The 24,175-nt window shown below is 40.7% G+C and overlaps 1 protein-coding gene across 4 annotated transcripts in view; it reads left to right on the top strand.

Moving 5' to 3' along the window:
- Positions 1-24,175, top strand: part of DDR2 (discoidin domain receptor tyrosine kinase 2) — a 149,314-nt gene that overhangs the window by 102,842 nt on the left and 22,297 nt on the right. For 3 of the 4 annotated variants that reach the window (XM_059413424.1, XM_059413425.1, XM_059413423.1), the window contains 6 exons: positions 11,805-11,907; positions 13,351-13,582; positions 13,891-14,038; positions 14,421-14,526; positions 18,351-18,534; positions 22,093-22,336. In XM_059413424.1, the coding sequence (XP_059269407.1) occupies positions 11,805-11,907; positions 13,351-13,582; positions 13,891-14,038; positions 14,421-14,526; positions 18,351-18,534; positions 22,093-22,336 (1,017 nt within the window). Of the gene's footprint in view, positions 1-11,804; positions 11,908-13,079; positions 13,140-13,350; positions 13,583-13,890; positions 14,039-14,420; positions 14,527-18,350; positions 18,535-22,092; positions 22,337-24,175 lie in introns of those variants that run through there. The other variant, XM_059413426.1, reaches the window with a different exon arrangement.

The following is a 24,175-nucleotide window of genomic DNA, read 5'->3' as shown; positions in this document are numbered from 1 at the left end:
CCCACCCACCCACCCATCCATCCATCCAACCATCTCTCCATCCCTCTACATTTTTGCTTACCTATTTATTTGCCAAATATGTATTGAGCATCTAATGGGCACCATGTGCTGGCAGTTGCTAAGGAGGAAAAGGAAGAGTCTGACCTGGCTACTATTCTCAAAATTGCTTACAGCTTCAATAAGAAGGTAAACAGTCACTAGGGAACTAGAAAATACCTGGTGAGGATTACCTCAAAGAACACACTGACCGTCTCTGTTAAACCCTGTCATATTTTAGTGTTTCTCCATAGTTCTGTCATACCGTCTGAAATAGTACCTACTGATAAAAGCTGTGGTCAATAGACAATTTGACAATAAGCAGGAACTTATTTGTTCAGTAAATTCATGAACACTAAATAAATTTACACTAAATACATACATTCATTAAATTAATATGTGAACGAAAAGATGGGTTGCCATAGATATGTAATGACCCCCAAAACCAATGAAGTCTTATATGTCTACTGGCTAGTTAAAGATCACTGTTCAAGGCTACCTTCTGATCTCCCAGGTCTCTGTTTTTAAGCCCCATAATTATGAATAACAGAAAACTCCTCCTTTATTGCTTTTTTTTTTAAGCAGATATTTACCAAGCCCTCAGTTAATGCCAGACACCCTGCTAGAAATTAGGGAAACAAGAGAGAGAAAGAAAGACAGGCTCCCTGGCCATATGCCACTTAACTGTTTAGTGGAGAGAACCAAACTAACCAAATAACTATTTGTATTACAAGTGTGAGGAACACTAAGAAGGGAACCAGTGCGTTTTAAGAGTATGTACTTTCCCCAAGGGCTCAGAGGAATTCCCTGAGAGCTGGAGGATGAGAGGGAGTCAGCAGATAAGGGAGGGGAGGGGAAGCACATTCCAGATAAAGAAACAGGACACACAGAGAGACCTTGAGGTCGGAAGGTACTTCGGGCATTTATGAAGTAGGGATGAGACCAGTGTGCTGGGATCTAGAGAGTGGAGATGTGGGGAGAGCCCAGGGTGAGGCTGGGGAGGTAGGCAGAGGTCCGATCCTGCAGACCTCATGGGCCACACGGTCCCAGAAAGTCCCTAAGGCTGTTGGAAGGTTCTTATCAGAATAAGGTTTTAGGAAGCTCTCATGGGCTGCCATGTGGACACGGGCTGGCGGAGGAGGCAGGAAGAAGAGCTAGATGGCATGAGAGAGGTTCAGCTGCGAGAAGACAAACAGGAGGACTCCCGAAATTTGCAGGAAGTAGGATTGTGGGATCTGCTAATAGACCTGATGACAGACTCCCAAAGGACAGGTTTACTTCTCACTCCTTGGCTGCCTCCTCCCAGGAATAAATGTGTTGTCTGTCCTTCCTGTCCTGGTCCCCAGGTGTGCTGTGTCTCGGGGAGACCTGCCAGTTTTTGCCCTGGCGTTGCCACTGCTGTCTACCCGTGCTTGGGTGAGGGAAGGCCTGGAGGGGATAAGAAGTCGGACACGCCGACAGAGTTAAAATTGTGGTGTTTTTTTTTTTTTTTTCCCATGTGGAGAACTAAAGTCTCCTTTTGTACCCCAGTCCTTCTAGTTATGAAACTGGGGCCCGCGTCTGAGTCCTTGGAGGGCTGGTGACCGCATAGTTGGTTAGGCTCCCCCTCAGAGTGATTCTGTTAGGCTGGGGTGGGGAATGAGGCTTTGCATTTATAGCAAATTCCCAGGTGGGGGTGGGGCTGCTGGTCCCCGAGCAACTTGGAGGCTAGGCCCGAACACAGTCATAGATAAGGGAGCAAAGAGCCTTGGGACAGGGGTGAGGGACGGAGGGGGAGGGCAGGGGAAGTGGTACACCTCTGACACCGAACAGGTGGGATCTCTGTCCCTCTTTCTCTTCCTTTCTTTGTTAACTATGGAAAGTACCTACATAGTTACAGTCAGAACACAAAATAGACAGGATTCCTGAACCCAGGAAGCATCGACACACGTTTCGTAATGATGGCTCAGCTATAAGCAGCTCTGTTAAAACTCCCTGGTTGCTGTTCCCAGGATAAGCAGTACTTGGTGGAGAAGTTATTTGCAACAATATCATGACTCACCCCACGCGACCCTCTTTCCCCATTTCTGGTTTACTTTAGATGTTCCGAGAAACAGAAGTTCTTACTACACTTGTGGCCCAGGGACTGGAGATGCATGAGAGTCAGGAGTGAGAGGCCAGTGGGACTGTGAATGTGGATGTCTCTGGACTTCGGAGTGACCCCAGAAAGTCACCATGTGTCCAGGCTGGAAGGGACTTAGGAGCAGTGATTCCTTAGCCTGAATGCACAGCAGGATCACCTGGGAAATTTTTTAGATCTGCAGGTTCCTGGGCAGTTTCAGATGTCCCGAAGTCTCTAAGACGGGGTTCTTACCGGATGTTCTACAACCTTCCCAAGCAAGTCTAGAGCGAGTGGTTGGTCCATGGACCGGCTTTTGGGAACCCCTGCCTTGGAAAACATCTGATGCAGCCCTTGCTTTTCACATGAAAAAACTGAGGCCCAGAAAAGATGTGAACTTTGCTCAGATCCTGGAGTGGATTTGAAATCTTCTTTATTTTCAGAGGTTGTATAACCGAGAGGACGGTCTTTAGAGTCAGATTCTAAAAGTGACTTAGTATCTACTCAATGAATGGACTTGGGCAGGTTTTTAAAAAGATTTATTTATTTATTTTGGGGGGGGAGCATGAGCAGGAGGAGCAAGGAAGAGGGAGAGAGAATTCCAAGCAGACTCTACGCTCAGCACAGACCCTACATGGGGCTTGATCGCATGACCCTGGGATCACGACCTGAGCCGAAACTAAAAGTTGGTCTCTTAACCAACTGTGCCACGCAGGCACCCCCTTGGGCTATTGTTTAAACTCTTACCCATAGCTGGGTAATTGGTGAGAAATATGAAGTAATAAGTGAGAAAATACCACACTGTTTGACACTTGACGAATGCTTTTATTTTATCTTATTTTATTTAAATTCAGTTAATTAACATATAAGGTATTATTGGTTTCAGAGGTAGAGGCCAGTGATTCATCAGTCTTACATAATACCCAGTGCTCATTACATCGTGTGTCCTCCTAGATGCCCATCCCCCCAGTTACCCCCTCCCCCTTTCCCCCACGAATGCTTTTAAATGGATGCTATTATTACTGTACTTCATCAAATGTAAGACACTCCTGACTGTACCATGCCTCACTGTTTTGTGTAGCTCCAAGAAAAAAACCCCAGACAGTTGAGCTCTGACTCACCCTTTGCTTGTAAGATGCATTCCGATTTCGGATATGTTAACGTGAAAAATAACAGGAAATGCAGTCTTTCACTTCTCTTTCCTCAACCTGCACAGATTATTCCCATCACTAAATTAAATACTTTGATGCGGGAAAGAGAAGCATACTTAGTGTGTTTGCGGAACAGCAAGGAAGCTAGAGTGGCTAGACAGCAGTGATGGGTGTGCTGGATGGGGGTCCAGGACAGCTGAAGACCAACTGTGCAGATTCCTGGAGACCACACATGGCATTTTAAATATCATTTTGAGTGAAGTGGGAAATTCCTGGAGGGTGATGAGCAGAAGAGTTACATGGTCTGACTTACATTTTCACAGATACATTAGGCAAGGTGGAGAAAAGGAAGTCTGGCAGGGTGGGGAGATTGTTGTTCTTTTCCTGTTGATAAGAGGTAGTGGTTTGACCTAGAGTGGTAGCAGCGTAAGTGGGAAGTAAATGGGCTATGGGAACTTTTTAGGGTGGCTAACAGGATTTCTCATCAGCTGATGGGGTGGATAGGGAGTATGAAAAGAGTCAAGGGTGGCCTCAAGATTTTTGGCTCAAGTAATTGGCAGAATGGAGTTGTTTGAGATGGAATAGTCTGGGGGGGGGTAAGGTTTGCAGGGAGACATATTTTACTCAATTTTATCCTTATTCCTAATCCATATTATCTCTTTTTTTCAATCAATATTATGAGCATCTTTTGTCTCCCCAGATGTGCAGTGAGAAATAAAGTTGAAGAAGATATTATCCCCCTTTTTCCCTCCAAGAAGTTTGCCATCTGAGGGGGACATCAGACTTTCACACAAATAATTATATGACAAAGTACTATGTACCTAAGGCTACAAAACAGATATTAAAAATGTTGGAAATTGGAGGAAGGAGAATTTAACCAAAATTGGTACTATTCTTTCCCAAAACCATTTGGTTTAGCTTTGTCCAAGTTTGTTACAGGGCAATGGGACAACGCTGGATAATAATTTAAGCTAGTCTATCCACTTCGGATGTGTGACCTCTGTGCTGATCTGAAACAACCAAGAAGACCTTTTTCTTGTTTTCCTGTCCCTTTTCCATGAAGCATCCGCCCTCTAAGAGTCACTGGGCTCACTGTCTTCCTCCACTCAGGCCTCTGCTCAAAGTACCTCATCTGAGAGGCCTTCCTTATCTCTTTATAGGAAAGTGCACTTATTTCCTTTCCACACTTGTTTTTCTTCACAGCACTTACCATCTTCTCTCATCTTACATTTGCCTGTTGTCTGTTTCCCCACACTAGAATGCAAACTCTGACACAAGGCACTTGTTTTGTTTATGGCTATATCCCCTTAGTGGTCCAAAAAATCACTGAATGAATGAATGAATGAATAAATGAATGAATGAGAATAGGAACTCAAGGATTGCATGGACTCGAAACGTAATAAGCAAATATGCAGAATGTCATGCTGGGGATGGAGATAGGACTGGATTCATGAACAAAGCTTTGGTTTCAGAAAGGAGGGACAAACGCTCTTACTAATCTGCAAGACTCTGCCTCGGCTTGACGTGTTGGGAGGAAAGGCCTGCATCATGCTGCGGCTGTGGTAAAAGCAGAGCGGGAGATGGACCATGAGAGACTATGGACTCTGAAAAACAATCTGAGGGTTTTGAAGGGGCAGGGGATGGGAGGTTGGGTGAGCCTAGTGGTGGGTATTATGGAGGGCATGTATTGCATGGAGCACTGGGTGTGGTGCATAAACAATGAATTCTGGTATACTGAAAAGAAATTAAAAAAATAAAAATTTAAAAAAGCAGAGGGGGACTGTCTAGTACATTGGGACTCATTTTGGATTTGGACTGCTTAATAGGTGTGGGATTTTAACTGGTTTGTTTCCTCGTGTAAAAACTGAGAATAATAACACAGACCCTGTCTACCATGTAGGGTTATTGTAGGGGTCAACAGGTAGAAATAATGGGACACAACTTTGAAAACTGTGAAGAGCTGTATTTTAGGAGTCAAGACAGCAATTGGGGGCACCAGGACATGAATGATAGCCAAAGGAGCAGGGGTTTCCTGCCTTGGCTAGCCAAGCTCCCTCCCCAGAAAGTCCTTGAGGGAATTATACACATAGAGAACAATAACAAAGGGAAAGCAAAGGTCTAGTTTATTAGTAGCTGGCTTGTGTCCCAAATGCCAATGTAAGTGTTCTGGCAAACTGGACTGGGTCACGTGGCATGTGGGATAAAGGTGTCGAGAAACTTCTCCTTGCCATTAAGTCACTGATACTGAGAGGCACTAAGTACCAGGGTTAAAACACTTAGCATAGGCTTTGAATCAGGGTATGGCCTTCACGGCATGGAGGGGTGGACCACAAGAGAGGGCACACCCTGTGAGTGATTTCTGAAATGTTCATTGACCTCACTCACTGGTAATTTGGGCCTCACTGGTGTCCTGTATCAATATTTCCTCATTCTTACTCCTCCCTTCAATTTCACATTCCAGAGGGTTTAGAATTTGAGAATTTGATGCTTCATTCCTGAACAGCCCAGAATTACACTTGAGATTCCGGCATAATTATTATTTGTAGAACCTGTCACCTCAGATGGAGAAATTATACATCTGACCAGATTAGACAAAATGATACTAGATCCCACGTTCCTCCCTTGACTCAAATTTGACTTGGAAAATGCAGTGGTCAGGAACCCTAGAAGTTTCAGTGGGTAGATGGTCATGACTCTTGCCAAAGCAGCTGTATATGGTTTTGCTTCATCATACTGTTTCTGAAAGTATCAAATGACATCATGGATGTTGTACATTGTCAAAGGCTCTTTCTGCATCTGTTGAAATGATCAGACGGTTTTTATCCTTTCTCTTATTGATGCAATATAGCATGTTGATTGTATTGTGGGTATTAAACCACCCTTGCATCCTGGGAATAAATCCCATATGATTGTGGTGTGTGATTTTTAAAAGTATATTGTTGGATTACATTTGCTAATATTTTGTTGGGGATTTTGCATCTATGTTCATGAGAGAGTATATTCATGAGAAATATTGGTCTGTAGTTCTCTTTTTTTGTGGTGTCCTTATCCAGTTTTGGTGTCAGGATGATTCCTTCCTCTTGTGTTTTTTGAAGTGGTTTAAGAAGAATATGTATTAATTCTTCTTTAAATGTTTGGTGGAATTTTCCTGTGAAACTGTCTTTTGTACTCATTGGACTTCGTTGCTGGTGATTGGTCTGTTCAAATTTTCTCTTTCTTCCTGCTTTACTTTTGGTAGTTTACATCTTTCTAGGAATTTATCCATTTCTTCTAAGTTGTTCTATTTTTTTTCTAAGTTCATTTTTTTGGCATACGGCTTTTTATAATCTGTTACATGTGTTTGTATTGAGGAAGTTCCTTTCTTTCTTTTTTTTTTTTTTAAAGAGCAAGCAAGCGAGAGACAACAGGGGAGTGGGAGCAGAGGGAGAGAGAGAGAGAAAGAGAGAGAGAGAATCTTTTTAAAAAAAAATTATTTATTTATTTGATAGAGAGAGAGAGAACACAAGTAAGCAAAAGGAAGGCAGAGAAAGAGGGGGACACAGGCTCCCTGCTGAGCAATGTGGGGCTCAATTCCAGGACCCTGAGATCATGACCTGAGCCAAAGGCAGTGGCTTAACCCACTGAGCCACCTAGACACCCCGAGAGAGAGAGAGAGACTTAAGAAAACTCCATACTTAGCGTGGAGTCTAACTCGGGGCTGGATCTCACAACCCTGAGCCCATGACCTGAGCCAAAATCAAGACTCAGATGCTTAATGACTGAGCCATCCAGGTACCCTGAGGAAGTTCCTTTCTATTTCTAGTTTGCTGACAGGGTTTATCAGGAAAGGATGTTTGATTTTATCAAATGCTTTTCTGTACCTATTGAAGTGATGCTACAGTTTCACTTTTTAGGTTTGTGATGAATTTCACTGAAAGATTTGTGAACGTCAAACCAGCCTTGCATTCCTAGAATAAACTCCACTTCGTCATGATGTATTATCCTTTCTATATATTTTTGATTCAATTTACTAAAAGTTTGTTTTTGCATCTATGTTGATAATGGTTATTAATCTATAGTTTTCTTATAATGTTTCTGTTTGGTTTTTATATAAGAGTAATGCTGATTTCATAGAATGAATGAGGAAATATCCTCTCTGATTTTCTGGAAGAGTTTGTTAGTGCTTGCTATTTTTTTCTTTCTGAAATATTCGGTAGAATTCAAAAGTAAAATCATCTTGTGCTAGAGGGTTTTTTTGTAGGAAGGTTATTGACCATATATTTAATTTTTTTAGAACATACAGGGATATTCTGGTTATCTATTTCCTTATAAGTGAGATTTGGTAGTTTGTATTTTCTTTTTTTTTAAGATTTTATTTATTTATTTGACAGACAGAGATCACGAGTAGGCAGAGAGGCAGGCAGAGAGAGAGGAAGGGAAGCAGGCTCCCTGCTGAGTGGAGAGCCCTACTCGGGGCTTGATCCCAGGACCCTGGGATCATGACCTGAGCTGAAGGCAGAGGCCTTAACCCACTGAGCCACCCAGAGGCCCCGGTAGTTTGTATTTTCAAGAAATTTGACTATTTTATCTAAGTTGTTGAAATTGTTGGCATAAAACTGCTTACAGTTTTAACTGTATATTTTCAACATCTATAGTATCTGTTCCTCGGTAACTTCTCACATTCTTTATATTTGTAGTGTATTCTTTTTTCTTTCCCAATCAGTCTGGCTTGAAATTCTTTTTTGCTTTTTCTTTTTAAATCTTGTCAAAGAACCAACTTTTGGTTTTAAGGAACTTTTCTGTTTTCTATTTCATTGATTTCTACTAATATATCTATTATTTTCTTTTTGTAATTACTTTGTATTTTTTTGTTGTTGTTCTACTTTTTCTAGTTTCTAATGGTGAAAACTGAGGTCATAGTTTCAAGATCTTTCTTCCTTTCTAATGTAGGCTTTTACTCTGGTAATTTTCCCCATAAGTACTTCTCAAGTGGTATCCACAAATTTTGTTATGTTCTTTTTTCTTTATCTTATAGTACAGAATACTTTCTAGTTTCCCATTTGGTTTCTCATTTGACCCATGGCGTATTCAGAAGAGTTCTATTTAGTTTGCAAATATTTGGGGATTTTCCAGATACTTTTCCATTATTTATTTTTCTAAATAGTAATTACTTTGTGACAGAGAACATACTTTGTATGACTTGAATATTTAAAATTTATTGCAGCTTGTTTTATGATTCAGAATATGGTCTATCTTGGTAAATATTGCATATGCACTTTAAAAGAATGTTGTTGGGTAGAGTTCTATAAATGTCAGTTATATAAAACTAGTGGATAATGTTGTTCCAATCTTCAATATCCTGAACTGATTTTTCTGTTCACTTATTTTCCAATTATCGAGATGTAAATATTGAAATCTCCATATATAATTGTGGTTTTGTTCAATTTTCCCTGCAGTCTTTTTTTTTTTTTTCTTGCTTCATTTGTTGTAAAGTTCTGTTATGTGCATATTTAGGACTGTCATGTGTTCTTGATGAACTAACACCATTATCATTGTGAAATACCATCTTTATTTATTCTGTTAAAATCTGCTATGTCTGGTATTAATATATGACAACTCAAGCTTTTTTTTTAAATAAAGTTTTTATGGTATATCTTTTTCATCCTTTTACTTGTAATTTGTCTGTGGTTTTCTGCTTTCTTTTAATGAATTGTATTTTTTTATTCCATTTTATCTCTTGTTGATTTACTAGCTATAAATCTTTTTGAAAACATTATTTTAGGAGCACCTGGGTGGCTCACTTGGTTAAGCATCTGCATTTGGCTCAAGCCATAATCTGGGGATCCTGGGATTGAGCCCCACATCAGGCTTCATGCTCAGCAGGGAACCTGCTTCTCTCTTTCCATCTGCCTGCTGCTCTCCCTGCTTATGCACTCTCCCTCACTCAGTCAAATAAATAAAAATCTTAAAAAAAAAAGAAAATGCTATTTTCCACTTGCTTTTGGATTTGTCATATACATCTTTAATTAAATAAAGTCTATCTTTAAGTGATATTATATCCCTTCATATAGTATAAAAATCTTCCAACAAGATAACGTCCATTTTTCCCTTTTCAGCCCTATGCTATTGTTTACATGCATTTTATTTTTGTATATATTGTAAACCCCACAGTATATTGTTACTGTTTCTGTTTAAATAGTCAATTACCACGTAAAGAGATGTAAATAACATGAAAACCCATCTTATATGTTTACTATATAATTACTGTTTCCCGTGGGACATTTGCTGTCATTTTTATCTTTGGTCCTCTTTTCATAACATGTTCTTTTATTCTGGCTGCTTAAAAACTTTTCTCCTTATCACCTGTTTTAAGCAGTTGGATTATGATGTACTCTAGTGTAATTTTCTTCATGTTTCTCATGCTTCAGGTCACTGAACATCTTGGGTTTACACTTTCATCAAATTTGAAAAAAATTTCCACCATGTTTTATTTAAATACTTTGTTTTCCTTTCTCCTCTTCTTTAAGAGGTCCATTTACATGTGTATGAGGATATTTGAAATTGTTCCAGAACTTACTAACGTTCTGGTTTTTTGTTGCTTGATTGATTATTTGATTGATTTCTGTCATTGTTTCATTTTGGATAATTTCTATATCTGTCTTTAAGTTCACCAATCTTTTCTTTAATGTGTGATCTTCCTTTCATGTTATCCAGTGTCTTTTCTCACACAGTCAAGTTTCTTCTCTAGAAATTTGGTTTATATCCTTTCTATATCACCTATAGCTTTCCTTATTTTTGTTGTTGTTGTTATTATTTTTATTTAAGTATAATTAACATTCAGTGTTATATTAGTTTCAGGTGTGCAATATAATGATCAAATAGTTCGACATTTCTCAGTTTTCAAGATTAACTGTACTCTTGATTCTCTTTATCTGTTTCACCCATCTTCACCATATACCTTCCCTCTGGCAACCACCACTTTGTTCTCTGTATTTAAGAGACTGGGTTTTTTTTGTTTCTTTCTCTCTTTCTCTGTTTTTGTTGTTTGTTCATTTGTTTTGTTTCTTAAACTCCACATGTGAGTGAAATTATATCGTATTTGCCTTTTCCCTGACTTATTTCTCTTAGCACTATACACTGTAGGTCCATCCATGTTGCTGCAAGTGGCAAGATCTTCTTATTTCACGACTGACCAATATTCCATGTGTGTGTGTGTGTGTGTGTGTGTACCACTTCTTCCTTATCCATTCTTCTGTCGTTGGGCACTTTGGCTGCTTTCATATCTTTTCTGTAAGTAATGCTGCAATAAACATACGTATGCATATATCTCTTCAAATTAGCATTTGTGTATTCTTTTGGTAAATACCTAGTAGTGGGTCATATGGTAATTCTTTTTTAAATTTTTTAAGGAACCTCCAAACTGTTTCCCACGGTGGCTGACCTTGTATTTTTGGACATGTACAATATAGTTATAACTGTTTGAATAGTCTTCTTCTTAAACTCTAACTTTTATATAAGTTCTGAATCAGTTTCAGTTGATTGATTTTTTTCTCATTAAAAGTTCTATTTTTCTGCTTCTATACATGCCTGCTATTTTTAAAATTGCATCGTACATATTTACACTAAAAATGATTCGTTATTTATCTGAAATTTAAGTTTAGCTAGGAATCCTGTATTTCCCTGGCAGCCCTAGATCCCTGTGGCCTCTCCAAACTCTTCTCTTTGTCTCCTTGATTTGGGGAATCCTCTAGACTGTGCCTGAGTTCTCACTTACTGTGCTGCAACCTGACTCTGTCACAGCAGCAAGCTGGTGCCACTGTAGGACTCATGTTCTTTGTCCCCAGTCTCTCAGGGATGTCGTTGTATTGAAACCCAGTCTTTTGTATACTTTGTCCATTTTTTTGGTTGTTTCACCCAGGAGAGCAAGTCTGGTTCCTGTTACTCTGTCTTGGCTGAAGGTAGAAGTCTCTCTCCAGAGGTTATTATTATTAGCCAGAGGCCAAAACATGGTGCTGATGAGGGCCAAAGCTGTGTGTTTAGTCCCTTCATAGGAGAGTTTGTTGGCTTCACACCATAATTTTGTGCTATCAGCTACCTAGGAAAAGAGAATGCTTTGGATCACAAGTGGTACCTAGTGACTGTGAAGATGATTCAGCACAGTTGGGAAACTGGTTAGAAGTGCACATCTTCTAATAGGGAAATGGGGGGGGGGGGGCACGAGCTTATTACCAAATAAAAGGATAAATCAGCACACTGAATTATGTTACATTACTTGTCAGATTTTGAACCAAAAGATAGGTGTGGCTGAAGGTCAGTGCTCAAGGGATTGGATGCTAATAAGTTTGGAGGCAGGGTCAGGGAGAAAAGCCTGAGAGAGTCAGGGTAATCAAACTGGGGTCATAGAAAGGCTGTGAAAAATCTAAGCCCCCTGTTTCCCTGTCCAGCAATCAATTATGTTATTCCTAAAAGGGGCAGGGGATCTTCAGAAATAAGAAGAAAAGTATTTCCTCTCTTTTTTTCTTTGGTTTCTCTTGGTCTAGCCATATGCCGCTATCCTCTGGGCATGTCAGGAGGCCACATTCCAGATGAGGACATCACAGCTTCCAGTCAGTGGTCAGAATCCACAGCTGCCAAATACGGAAGGTGAGGATGGATACCCCAAGAAAGCCTAAATCCTGAGTTGGGTACATTTTCTGACTCAAGGGACTCGGGAAGAAGGGTGGTATTTAATGGGACCTGGGAGGTGTGAGAGAAGAACATCAAGTGGGCCTGTCCTGTTCTGTATGTTTTCAGAAAGAGAATTCAGGGCTGGGTGCCATGTGCTGGTCTGGCAACCCCATCCCAGTCACAGGGCCTTGCATGGCACTACCCACAACAGATGGGTTCATTGATATGCAGTGGATTTGCTTTACTCACCTTCTCACTGTGAGCAACTGCAGGAAGCTGGTGACAGTGGTAGGTAGGGGAAGATGAAGATGAGATGGGACACTGGGAACTAGGAGACTCAGTCCTCCTCTCAGTGGGTGTCTGTGAAACATCACTCACAGTGCAAAACATGAAGGCTTTCAGCATATGATGAGGCCTCCAATAAATTCTTCCCTTCTCTTAAGGGAAGAATTGGCCCTTATAGAAGGGCCATCCTCATCCATAAAGATTATGGTGGGTTCCTAGTGGCCTAAGCAGGGGTCCTCTAAAGCAATGAACTCCCTTGTCAAAAACTAGTCTGCTTGTTAGGGCATAATCCTCCTCTTCCTGGAATCTAATTCTTTTGGTGTAAAGTGTTGATTTCTGTTAAAATGGAATTACCCATAAGAAAAGCAACCTCAATAAACCTTCCCCATAATTTCTTGGTATGTGAAAGAGGAGAGTGATGGTTGGTGGGGTTGGAAGAGAACAGTGATGAGTAGGTGACATCTGTGAGAAAAGGGACATTTTAGGGAAGAGGGAAAGTGGTAAGAGGCTCCCAAAATAAACCTTATACTGATTTCACAATTTTGTTCACTGGTAGCTCAGCTTGGAGGTAATAAAATGAAAGCAGATTATTTACTGCTCCCCTGACACACTCCTGCCCCTCACTCTCATCATGGGTTCCCATGGCTTTTTGCTGGGCTGCCGTGCCCATCCCGTTGGTTAAAATTCCACTGCATTACATAACCCACACTGGGGATCTTATGATCCCTCCCTCCTCCTTCCTATAACTTGATATCCAAGCAAGGAGTGGCCACCCTTGTTATGCTGGGACTGAAAGTGGAAGGGGGTGGTAAAATGACTCATGGGGGAGTATAGGGTAGAAAGGGTTTCATTTCCCTTGAGGTCTTTAAATCAGGATGAGAAATAAAGACTAAATCTGATCTGAAGGTCTCTAGGCCCTGATGGTAAGCGTCTTTCTCAGTTTCATAGTGCCCCAGGGCCAGGGGACTGACCACAGGTGGTAGCAGTCAGGCTTGAGGGGAGACCCGAAGAATCTTTTTAAAGTGGGGCTGCAGCCTTTTCTCTCCCCTCAGGACAGGGCAGCTGCTTGCTGTGGATTGGTAAACAACCCTGGTTTCATGGTTTCTCTTTGTCTTCCCTACCCTGTGTCTCAAGGCTGGACTCAGAAGAAGGGGATGGAGCCTGGTGCCCTGAGATTCCGGTGGAACCCGATGACCTGAAGGAGTTCCTACAGATTGACTTGCACACCCTGCACTTTATTACTCTGGTGGGGACCCAAGGGCGCCATGCCGGGGGCCATGGCATTGAATTTGCCCCCATGTACAAGATCAATTACAGTCGGGATGGCACTCGCTGGATCTCTTGGCGGAATCGGCATGGGAAACAGGTAGGAAGAAGAGACATCCAGACCCTGAGATGTCCAGGACCATATTTTGACTTAGGCTAGAAGAGGAAGTACACAGGCTGTCTTGTAGGTATGTGCACACACAGACCTGGCATGCCCTTGTCCATGTGGGACCAAGGATGAGGGAGGGCAAGGTGGGAGGACCAGGAGGAATATCAAGGTTGCTGAGAAAACTGAAAGGATACATTCTGCTCCTTCAGTTCAAAAGAGAGGGTCCCTGAAAGGGTTGATGAGGGAGAGTCAGCATAACCTGATAGCATTTTCCCCCCCTTTCTCTTCTCTTTCCTCAGGTGCTGGATGGGAATAGTAACCCCTATGACATTTTCCTAAAGGACTTGGAGCCACCCATCGTGGCTAGATTTGTCCGCTTCATTCCAGTCACTGACCACTCCATGAATGTGTGCATGCGGGTGGAGCTCTATGGCTGTGTCTGGCTAGGTAGGTTTCCAGAGAGAGAGAAAGCTTATAGATCTTATTAAAAACCCCAACCCCTGGAAAATAAAGGCAAACAAGTCAGAAAGGTATGGGATTAGTCATCTCTGGAGTGAAGTGATTCCTCTAGGCTCGAGCCAAGAAAGGACATTGTTCCTTCACCAGCGTCCGGTGCTCTATACATTAAATGATGCAATCTGAGTCATTTCAGTGACTGCCACTGAGGAGTGCTCCTTGGCAGTGCTCCCTTTGTGCCCAGATTGAGTTCTGTGCAGATGCATTGAACAAGATTTCACCCATGAAGTCTTGTGTAGCTCCCTGGGATAGTTGGTCTAAGCAGTGGGTGCCTTTCCTTCCTAAGGCACTGACACACCTGTTTCCTTGGCAGATGGCTTGGTGTCTTACAGTGCTCCAGCGGGACAGCAGTTCGTACTCCCTGGAGGCTCCATCATTTACCTCAATGATTCTGTCTATGATGGAGCTGTTGGGTACAGGTAAATTCTGGGAAACTTTGGTTATCAGAATGGAAAAGTGGCCACTAGAAGAGAATAGCATTTTATTATGGTTTTGGATTAATAATTAATCAACTGGTCAACCAGCTGGTGTTTATTTAGACTCTGTATTAGGCATTGTGAGATAATTTAGATGAAGTAAAATAGGGACTCTTTATTTGCAAGGAACTGAGGTCTTAGTTTGGGAAGACAGGGGAAACAACAAATTACACAAAGTGAGAACTGAAATTGTGGTATAGTTCTAAGAATGGATATATATATATATATATATATATATATATATATATATATATCCTTAAAACAGGACATATGGTCTGACACAAATAATGGCCTACTTATAGAGATGAAAGACCAGAAGAACTGAAGTTATAAGTATACTAAATTGGACAGGTCAAGAGGTTCAAGAAGACTGTACCCCATAAATGGAAATGCTTTGGAAGTCATGAAAAGGAGACTCGTAAGGCTTATGATAGACAAGGAGAGTTTCTAGGATGATATGATTTAGAGCAGAGGACGTGGGCAGAAAAGTGCAGAGGAAGGGGAACAAGGCTGAGGACAGAAATGGTCTGACTGCAGCAGAAGCTCGAGCTGGGAGCAGCGAAGACGGCCAGTGTAGTCCTGAAATGGGCCTAGGGAGGGCCATGGTGGAGGAGTCGGACACAGTAATAGGGTTGGGTGAGAGATGTTCCTCCTATATCACTTCACTCTGAGCCTTGCCACTCTTATTCTAGTCCACTTTGACACTTTTCTCTCTCTTAGCTTGGTCTTTGTCTGCAAAGATTGCGCCTGGAAGAGAGATTAAGTCCAGACTAGAGAATGGAGATTTCTAGTGGTAGTCTCTGGAAGGGGAGTGAGGGATTCCAGGACGTCCATTGTTTTAGGTGTGAAGAATAAACTCCTGTCCTCCATGCCTCCCCCAACCCCCCGCAGCACCCCGGCAACTGCCATCCCCTCAGTGAAGACCTGACTCACCCAGTATTTGATTTCCAGCTACTTCCTTTCCATCTGCTTAGTCACTGTTGTTTTCTGTTCACTTAAACTGTATGGGCATCATTTCATTCAGCCACTCCCCAACTGACATTTACTCAAGGTATAGAGGACATTGAGATCAATTGAATCCATTTTAGATTCATAAATCTTTGCTAATCCACTCTTGCTACCTACAACGAATTTGGCCAGACTTGGTAGGGATTCAAAAATATAAGGAAGTCCTGGATCCTACCTTAAAGAAGCTCCCAGTTAGGAATGGGGACTAGGGCAGGAAAGTACAGCACTAGGAGTGAAAACACCTGGATTCATGGCATGAAAGTTATTTCCATTTGCTTAAGTTATAAAAATGTATAAGAAAAGCATTTTTTAAAGGTAAAGTGCTAAATACATGTAAATTTTATCTGATTTGGAAAACCAGCAAAGTTATGATGGAATAGCTGAAACTAAAGTGGGTCCCAAAGGATGGGTAGAACTTTCATAGGTAAAGAATCTTGAAATGGCATTTGAGGCAGAGTGCATAGCATAGGAACAAAAGAATCACACTTAAAGTTTGGGGAAATGTCGGCTAAAGATCAATCATTAAGTTAATCATCAGCGATACTTATATAGCAAAATAATAGATGAGAAGCATGACTGGGCAGATGATGTCGTATTTTGGAGGAACTTTAATGTCAGGGCCAGGAAGAGAGGAGGAGGGGGAGTTGTTTTTTCTTCATAAATATAACTATCACAGGACAAGTCATTGAAGATTTTTAAAGCTGGAGAAGGACAAGATTGGAACTGTGCTTTAAACAGATTAATCAAGCAGCTCACAAAGGTTAGATTTGAGTCAAAAGAGGAGGTGATGGGGGACATTTTCTAATTGTGAACTCTGTCCAATGAAAAGAATGAAGGACTAAGGCCAAAATGGTGACTTTGGGAATGGGAGGAGACATTCACATAGGGACCATTTGCAATCTGATTGGGTTTAAGTGTGAGACAGTTGGGTGAGGAAAAGAGGTAGATGAAACCTTGGGTGGGCATTTATTCATCAACAGTCATACTTTGGTACATATGGTCTCCTAGGCACTTTCACTGAGCCATTGGGTGTGAACGATTATAATGGGCAGAAATGGGAAACTTAGGTGAAAGATTTAGTTTAGAAAGGGGTGGTGATGGATCTAGTTTGGGATATAAATTTAAGGGAATAGCAGGACATTCAAATGGATAAATAAGGCACTGTTAACAGGGAAGGTAAAGAGGAACTGCAGAGATTTCAACACAGTCACTTTCCACTTGTTAACTGAGATAGTGAGGTTATCTCTATGGAGTGTGCCTGGGTGATGAGGTGTAAGCTACCTGATTCAGAATCTCGGGAATAGATAGTTTTAATAGTAAAAGTTACCTTTTTACAGAAGTAATACATGCTTGTTGTAGGAATTCTAACAATCTAAAGGATATGAAGTAAACCGGGAAAGTTTCTTTCCTTACCCATCCCCATTTGATTTAATTTTGACTAAAAGAAATTAATTTTTCATTTGTGGTGCTTTTCTTAAGTTTCATGGGGATTTTTTATTATGGGGACAATGGGAAATATATTTATTGCAAGTAAACTTATGTTCTCCTAGCCTTCTGATCTGTAGAGAGAAGAAAAAGATGGCAAATCCTTGGAAGGGAGATCCAGGCTCTGGTCACTGTGGATAAGGCCAGTCAAATTTTATAATTTGCCCAACATTTTTCAATGAATAAATAAATTTAAAAGTGCATCTGTAAGGCTGGCATAATCACTCAATTTTTCTTTTGTGAATCCACAACTTATACATAAACTCAAGGGGCACATGTATTATTGCTTGAGGGTGAGTATCCCAATCTCTTCATTTGAGAGACTCCTGACTTAACCGTTTGAACTTGGCAATGCAGAGCATGAGGACAGTGAAGTCACAGTGGATGAGTTCTTGCTCTGTCTCTCCATAAAAAGAAGGCCAAATAGAAACAGAAAGCTAAAAATAATAGCCAAATTAACATAAATACACAATCATCCCACATACCAATCAAGCAGAGCCTTACAATCAGAAGTGGAAAGCATGCCAATCTAGAAAACAAGACTAAATCCAATGCCTTAAACCCTCATGTAATTCATGTGTTCTATTCTATGAATCTGTATCCTACCAATTTAATTAAAATTACATATAAATTAGTATTTAAGTTTGGCATTGATGACTTTTCCCCCCTTTAGTTTGACATCAAATTGGAATGTTGGATGTGGGGTAGAAGAGGGCATGGCTGGCTTCTGTGGAATTGATTCACTGAAAAATGACAACATACAGTCAAAGGAGAGTCAGAAAAATTTCCAACAAGCTCTGGGACTATTTATTGAGTGATGGTCAAGTGCTACTACCTACTGTCGTGTTCATTCTATGCATCTATCCATCCATTCGCTCATTTACTTGTTAATGGATTAATTAATCAAATGCATTTGATAATACTGAGTTAGTATATAAAAACATTACATTCAGTCTACAAGAATAGGTAAGGATGCAATAGGTTATAGAAAGCTTTTCTTATAAAATGATAAAATATTGTTTAAAGCTTGGTTACTAAAGCAGTAAGCATTAAGTATTTTGTAAAATTCATTTATATGAAATTCTTTGTTCTCCATTGATGCAGGATAAATGCATTAATGCTATAAAATATACTGGATTTTTCATAATTCTTCAACCTTCAAGATAATCAACTCTTACAAAACCCAGGGTGAAGAAGCTGGGTATAAAAGCTCTTCCATGAATATGCAATTAATTCCTCTCTCCCTTTCCCTTCTCTTCCTTTGGCTTGAGCAGCATGACTGAAGGGTTGGGCCAGCTGACAGATGGGGTATCTGGCTTGGATGACTTCACTCAGACCCACGAATACCACGTGTGGCCGGGCTATGACTACGTGGGCTGGAGGAATGAAAGTGCTCCCAGTGGTTACATTGAGATCATGTTTGAATTTGACCGAATCAGGAATTTCACGACCATGAAGGTCAGTGGTGTTAGGTATGGTGGAACGTGTACAAAGAAGCCAAGATAATGGTGTAGTGAAAAGGCATGCTAGAAAGAACCTTGGGTGGTGTCAGCAGAACTGGATTCAAATTGTTATTTTGCCACTAATGAGCTACATGCATTTCCAAATCACTTCATCTCTGGGCTTCTTGCTTCATTTATTAATAAGGGGGTTAGACTGGGTCACTATTGCTCAATGTTTTCTGTTATTGTTCCAACATCAACGTCTACATACCATTAGGCACAGTGGGTCTAGTGTCTAGAGCCCACAATACTTTGAAGGCCTATGGAAATGTTTTAACTTCTTTTAATGTCAGGGGGAAAAAAAGAGATTTTAGGGTCAAACATAATTTTCATCTGTTTTAACGACACAATTTCAAAATACAATTTTAATTTTTTATGGAGGGAGGGGCTCACAAAAGCAAAAGTAAATAGAACCCATGGAAATCATTTTATGGCCCTGCCCAGTGCTCCTGAGGGACATGCTTTTATCAGTAAGGATGGCTCATTGCCACTCTAATTTTCAGTGGAAGAATTGAGTATTTTGTATCTTGTCCTTGAAATGACTTTCCACATCTACCCTGTTTCTTCTATTCCGTGGTCACTGAGATGTCATGACAGAAGGCTCCACACTCTTCTGTTTCCAGAGTTCTTTGTTTCCTATCTCTTGCAACAGCATATCTTCTGTCTGGTTGTCCTACCAGATTTCATGCTCCTCCAACCGGAACTCTAAGCTTGAGGAAAACTGGGGCTTAACAGTGGAAAGTCCTTTTGTCGAGTGTAAGGGAGACCCCTGAAGTTTTTGTGGTCCATGTATAACTCTTACTGGTTTATTGAGGAGCATGAGAGGACACCAGGATAAGGCCCAAGAGAGTGGGCATGTGAATTTGACCTCACACATGGACCCCTGTTCATCTGTTATTTCCCCTCTTCATAGACGGGTACAGAATATTAATGGCCAACAGATTGGTGATGCTGCCTCTGACTAAATCCTCTTGGGATGATTTGCCATTCAGTGGGGGGAAGACACCATTTATTTGCAAATGGAGATATGTAGGATGAGATGAGGACCCAGAAGAAGCAAATCTTTGATATCATTAAAATTTGTTACTCTTGGCACAAACTTGGAGTCAAAGAGGAAATCCATGTCTGTTATATTACCCTCATATGTTAATGTGATAATATCTCCTAACTGGTTTAATAGCTATTAGTTAAATGAGCAAACGTTTAGGTTGAGAACAGAAGGATCAACACGAGCCCATCTGCCCTTATATTGTTCAAGGATGGCTTCTTAGCAGTTGTAAAAATGTAAGTGTGTGCAGTTGTGTGTCTAACACTTATCCTTCAGAGGGTTTTCTGGAGGGGGGAGGGGAATACACATAGTGCTAAATATCTAGCTCCAGGGAAAATTTATTTCTATCGCTGAATAGTGAGATACCCACATGCATCTAAGAACAAATGTATCAATTCACAAAAATATATCATTGGGGTAATTTTTAGTCTCACAAATAATAAAATGTATTTTAAACTCTCCACAAAGTTTTAATATTTAGTCAATAGACCTTGATCTCCCTGAGTCCCCTGTAGCTCTGTCTAATTAGTTTATCACAGGTCAGAATTATTCAAAAGCGTATTCTGCAGTAAGCAGGTACCAGAATCTTCTCTATCTTAGAGTCTGTCCTCTTGAGGCCAAACAAGTCTCTAGTGTATTTTAATTTTTCTGAGACAAATAAAATACAAAAAATGACTTACAGGTTGCTAACATCTTCTAGAAAGTAGTTATTGGTTTCTAGGCAAATTACTGTCATTTCCCGTGCCCCTTAAATACAGTCAAAATATTCTATTGAAGTATATTACTGTCCTTTTAAAATGTATCGTATTTATTAAATAAATGTGTTAAGTCCACAGGGGAATGAAATTCTATACTATTTATTTGCATTCCAGGAGAATTCCCAAAACATCTGTAGGAGAGATTATTACCTCCCCGACAGGCTACTTATCCAACATTTTGCAGATTGCAAAAAAATCTGAAAAATCTATTGAAGCTGTAGATGGTATTTTTTTAAGATTCTTTTTTCTTAGCTTTGCTCCATTGACTTGCGCTCAGTAAACTGGAACAGCTAATTCATCCCAAGGAAGATACTAACAGATGTTTTCATCGTTAAAACATTTACAGGAAAATCCAAATGGAGAAGTCAAGGCGACTTGTTCCATTTCTGTGTGGTGTGGTATTGGTGAGGGCAATGGACTAGGAGTCTAGGGTTCTAGACTCCACTCTGTTTTTGACTGGCCACAGGCAGGTCATACCTACCTGAGCACTAGCTCATTAAGAAATAGAGAGTCTGAGTAGGTGATTTTATTCTATTCTTTCAGAGTATCTCTGCTCATTTCTTCGATCATAACATTTCTACAATCTTTGCTGCTGTTTCTTTAGCTAAACATAAATTCTGAACGGTAGTCCTCTAGTTGCCCTCCAGAACACAGAGGAGGGTATCAAAGACAGTCGAAGGCTTACAATGCAGGCAGGGCCTAACCAAGACATTAAAATGCAAATAGCAAATATCTTCCCAGAATGGCAATGAGACATTTCCAGCCTATGAAGTCTTTTAATTCAGGGGCTTGAGACCAGCACAGCTCCATTTTCCATGTACAACTGAGCCAGAGGAAATGTCAGTGAACAACCACGAGGGACCTGACCTAGTTACAAATATGCACATTCCATTTCTGAAGGATGTTGGGCACACCAAGGTGCTCCAGAGGAACTGTTGTGGGATCTTTGTTTCTTAGGACCCTTTTACAAGCCATACAGATATCCTGGTGAAAGTGTCAGGGCAGCGGGGAAGAGAATGCAAGCTACTTTCTGTAAGACCTTCTTTTCTCATCTCAGAAAATATCCCTGAGGAAGCTTCCATGTCCTCATCAGAATGGCATTACCTAAACTGAACTTCGTCAAGACAGATTATGAAGTCTTGCGTCTCTGGCTGAAAAATGCTAATACGCAGCCCTTGACATGAGATTTTTAAAGAGAGAGATGAAATCATTTTTGGAATGTGTACTATTTCAGGTGTCTCAGTTAAACCTGTTGGAAGGACTGGACTGGTTTAGAATGTGCCTGGGAAGAAGAAAGTTGGAGGGTGACCCCTTACCTCAGTTCAGAACAGTGTGTTTCTGAGTGAACAGCCAGTAAGTGCTAGGGAGGGTTAGAGACTTGGGAGTGTTAAGGGCAAGGAAGGCCCCTGAGAAGATGCTGGTCTGACCCTCACTTAACAGGTGAGGTGACAGGAAATGAGGTGGCCGGGGGCACACAGGTGCAGAGAGGTGACTGGGGAAGCCACACCGTTTTTAGGGGGCCAGACCAACGTCTCACAGCTGCTGTGAAGAGGATGGAAGGGCAAGTCCGAGAGACTGCAGAGCTAGTCACCAAGAGCGGAGCTCAGAGAAACGGGCAGATGGAGGATTTTACCAGATTAGGTTGCCCTGTGTCCCTGCACCACTTGTTGGTGTCAGCCTATCCCTCACATGCCTCCTTCTCTGCCAGGTCCACTGCAACAACATGTTTGCCAAAGGTGTGAAGATTTTTAAGGAGGTGCAGTGTTACTTCCGCTCAGAGGCCAACGAGTGGGAACCGAACGCTGTGTCCTTCCCCCTCGTCCTGGACGACGTCAACCCCAGTGCTCGCTTCGTCACGGTGCCCCTCCACCACCGCATGGCCAGCGCCATCAAGTGCCAATACCATTTTGCTGATACCTGGATGATGTTCAGTGAGATCACCTTCCAATCAGGTTGGGAGCTGGGGGGCCTCCTGCGCAGGTGGGAGTGGGGTGGCGTGGTGAAGGAGGTAGGTGCACCCTGGAGCTGCCCAGTTGGTGGGTGTCTGAAGAAGAGGGTTGCACAGTGGCTTCTCACTGGTGAATAGAGAAATCTGCATGACTAGAATATTTACTGGGCTCTCACATATTTATTTAAAAGGCATGTAAATTAAAGGATGAAAACATGAGAGCACAATGAGTTAAAACTGTATAAATTAAGCCAGTTAAGGGGAATCACACTATTAAAATATTTAAATGAAAATTTCCAAATATACACAAAAGTAGAGAACAATGAGCCTTACCAACCACTCTCAGCTTTCCAACTACTGATGTTGTGACTGTCTTTCATTATTTCTCCATTTTCACTATAATATTTTAAACAAATTTGAGACATTATTTGAGTTTATTACTAAAAATTTGAGAATACATCAAAGAAAATAGCATCTTCTTCATAAGCATCATGCCTTGCAAGCATAAAGCAATATAAAATCTAACAACATTTATTAATAATTAATTCCTTAATATTATCTAATAGGCTGTTCATGTTCAAGTATCCCTGATTGTCTAATATCCAAAGAGTTGGCTTGATCAAATTCAGATCCAAATAAGACCCTCTTTGGGGATTTCCTTTATTATATTCCTAAGTGTCTCTTTTAATATAAGACAGTCCTTTAAAAAAAACCAATCTGTTCTGGTTTGGCTGATTGCTTTTTGTGATGTCATTTTCTAGAGCTTGTATCTTTTGTCATTCCTGTAGATGGGCAGTTATATCTACATGCTAACTTGATTCAAGTTCAATACTTATTTCTGTAAAGAATTTTCATAGATAATGCTGTATCCTTTTAAAAAATTTTTTAACATATTTAATTTAGCTGTGTCCTTTGAACATCATCATAGATAATGCTATTGAACCTCATCGTGGGGATGTAGTGTTATATCCTCTCACCTTTTGTGATGCTAAGATTGATTTCTGGGCTCAGGTTATCACCACAAACTGGTGACAACTGCTTGAGTTATTTATTTTATTAGGGCTTGCTAAATAGTGATTTTCTAGCTCTTGCATTCCTTCTGCATTTATCAGCTGAATTTCTTCTGACTAGTAGAACTGTTCCTCATGCACTTGCTTACTCTGAGATAGAGTTCACATCGGAAGGGCAGGATACATGATTAAATTTTTTCTCTTCATCGATTTTCAGAGTTGATGCCCTAGCAATCTTCAGTAATGTCTAAATAGGTTTTTCATGTGTTTGCTTTTCATACTTGTTTTGCTTTTTAGTATCATTATGGACTCATTGCTTAAAAAAAAAATTCTGTATGTTTAATCAGTTGCAATTATTAATTCTTTCTGGTGCTCATACTGTCTTACATTTGATCAGAACACACACCTTTAAGCTGGCTCTGTGTTCTTTGGATCTGATCCTATAAGACTTTGATGAATATTTTATTTTCTGGAAGAACAAAATTACCCAAGTTCTTTTTGAACGTTTGTGTTCCAGAAATGAAGCCAACCATTTCCTTAAGAAGTCGTGGTTCCTTTTAGCAGAGAATGGTCCTTAGAGACCACAAATTGGGCAGTAAGGATTATACTGAGTGCTGGAAAGTTAAAAGGCATTTGGGGCATTGTCTATACCATTGCAGTGTAGATGGGGTACAAAACCCACACAATGATTTTTAGAAAGATGCTCAAAGTGATACCAACAATAAGTGACCAAGAAAGAGGTCAGTAGAGAGTGGCTTTTTAACAATCAAAAGAGTGAGCCTTGCACTGGACCTGGGCAAAAGTATAGGTGAAAAAAAAGGCAAAAGAGACTA

The sequence above is a fragment of the Mustela nigripes genome, chromosome 10 (genome assembly GCF_022355385.1).
Source record: "Mustela nigripes isolate SB6536 chromosome 10, MUSNIG.SB6536, whole genome shotgun sequence".
Lineage (NCBI taxonomy): Eukaryota > Metazoa > Chordata > Mammalia > Carnivora > Mustelidae > Mustela > Mustela nigripes.
The sequence above is the reverse complement of the archived record's forward strand: the minus strand, read 5'-3'. Positions and strand labels throughout refer to the sequence as shown.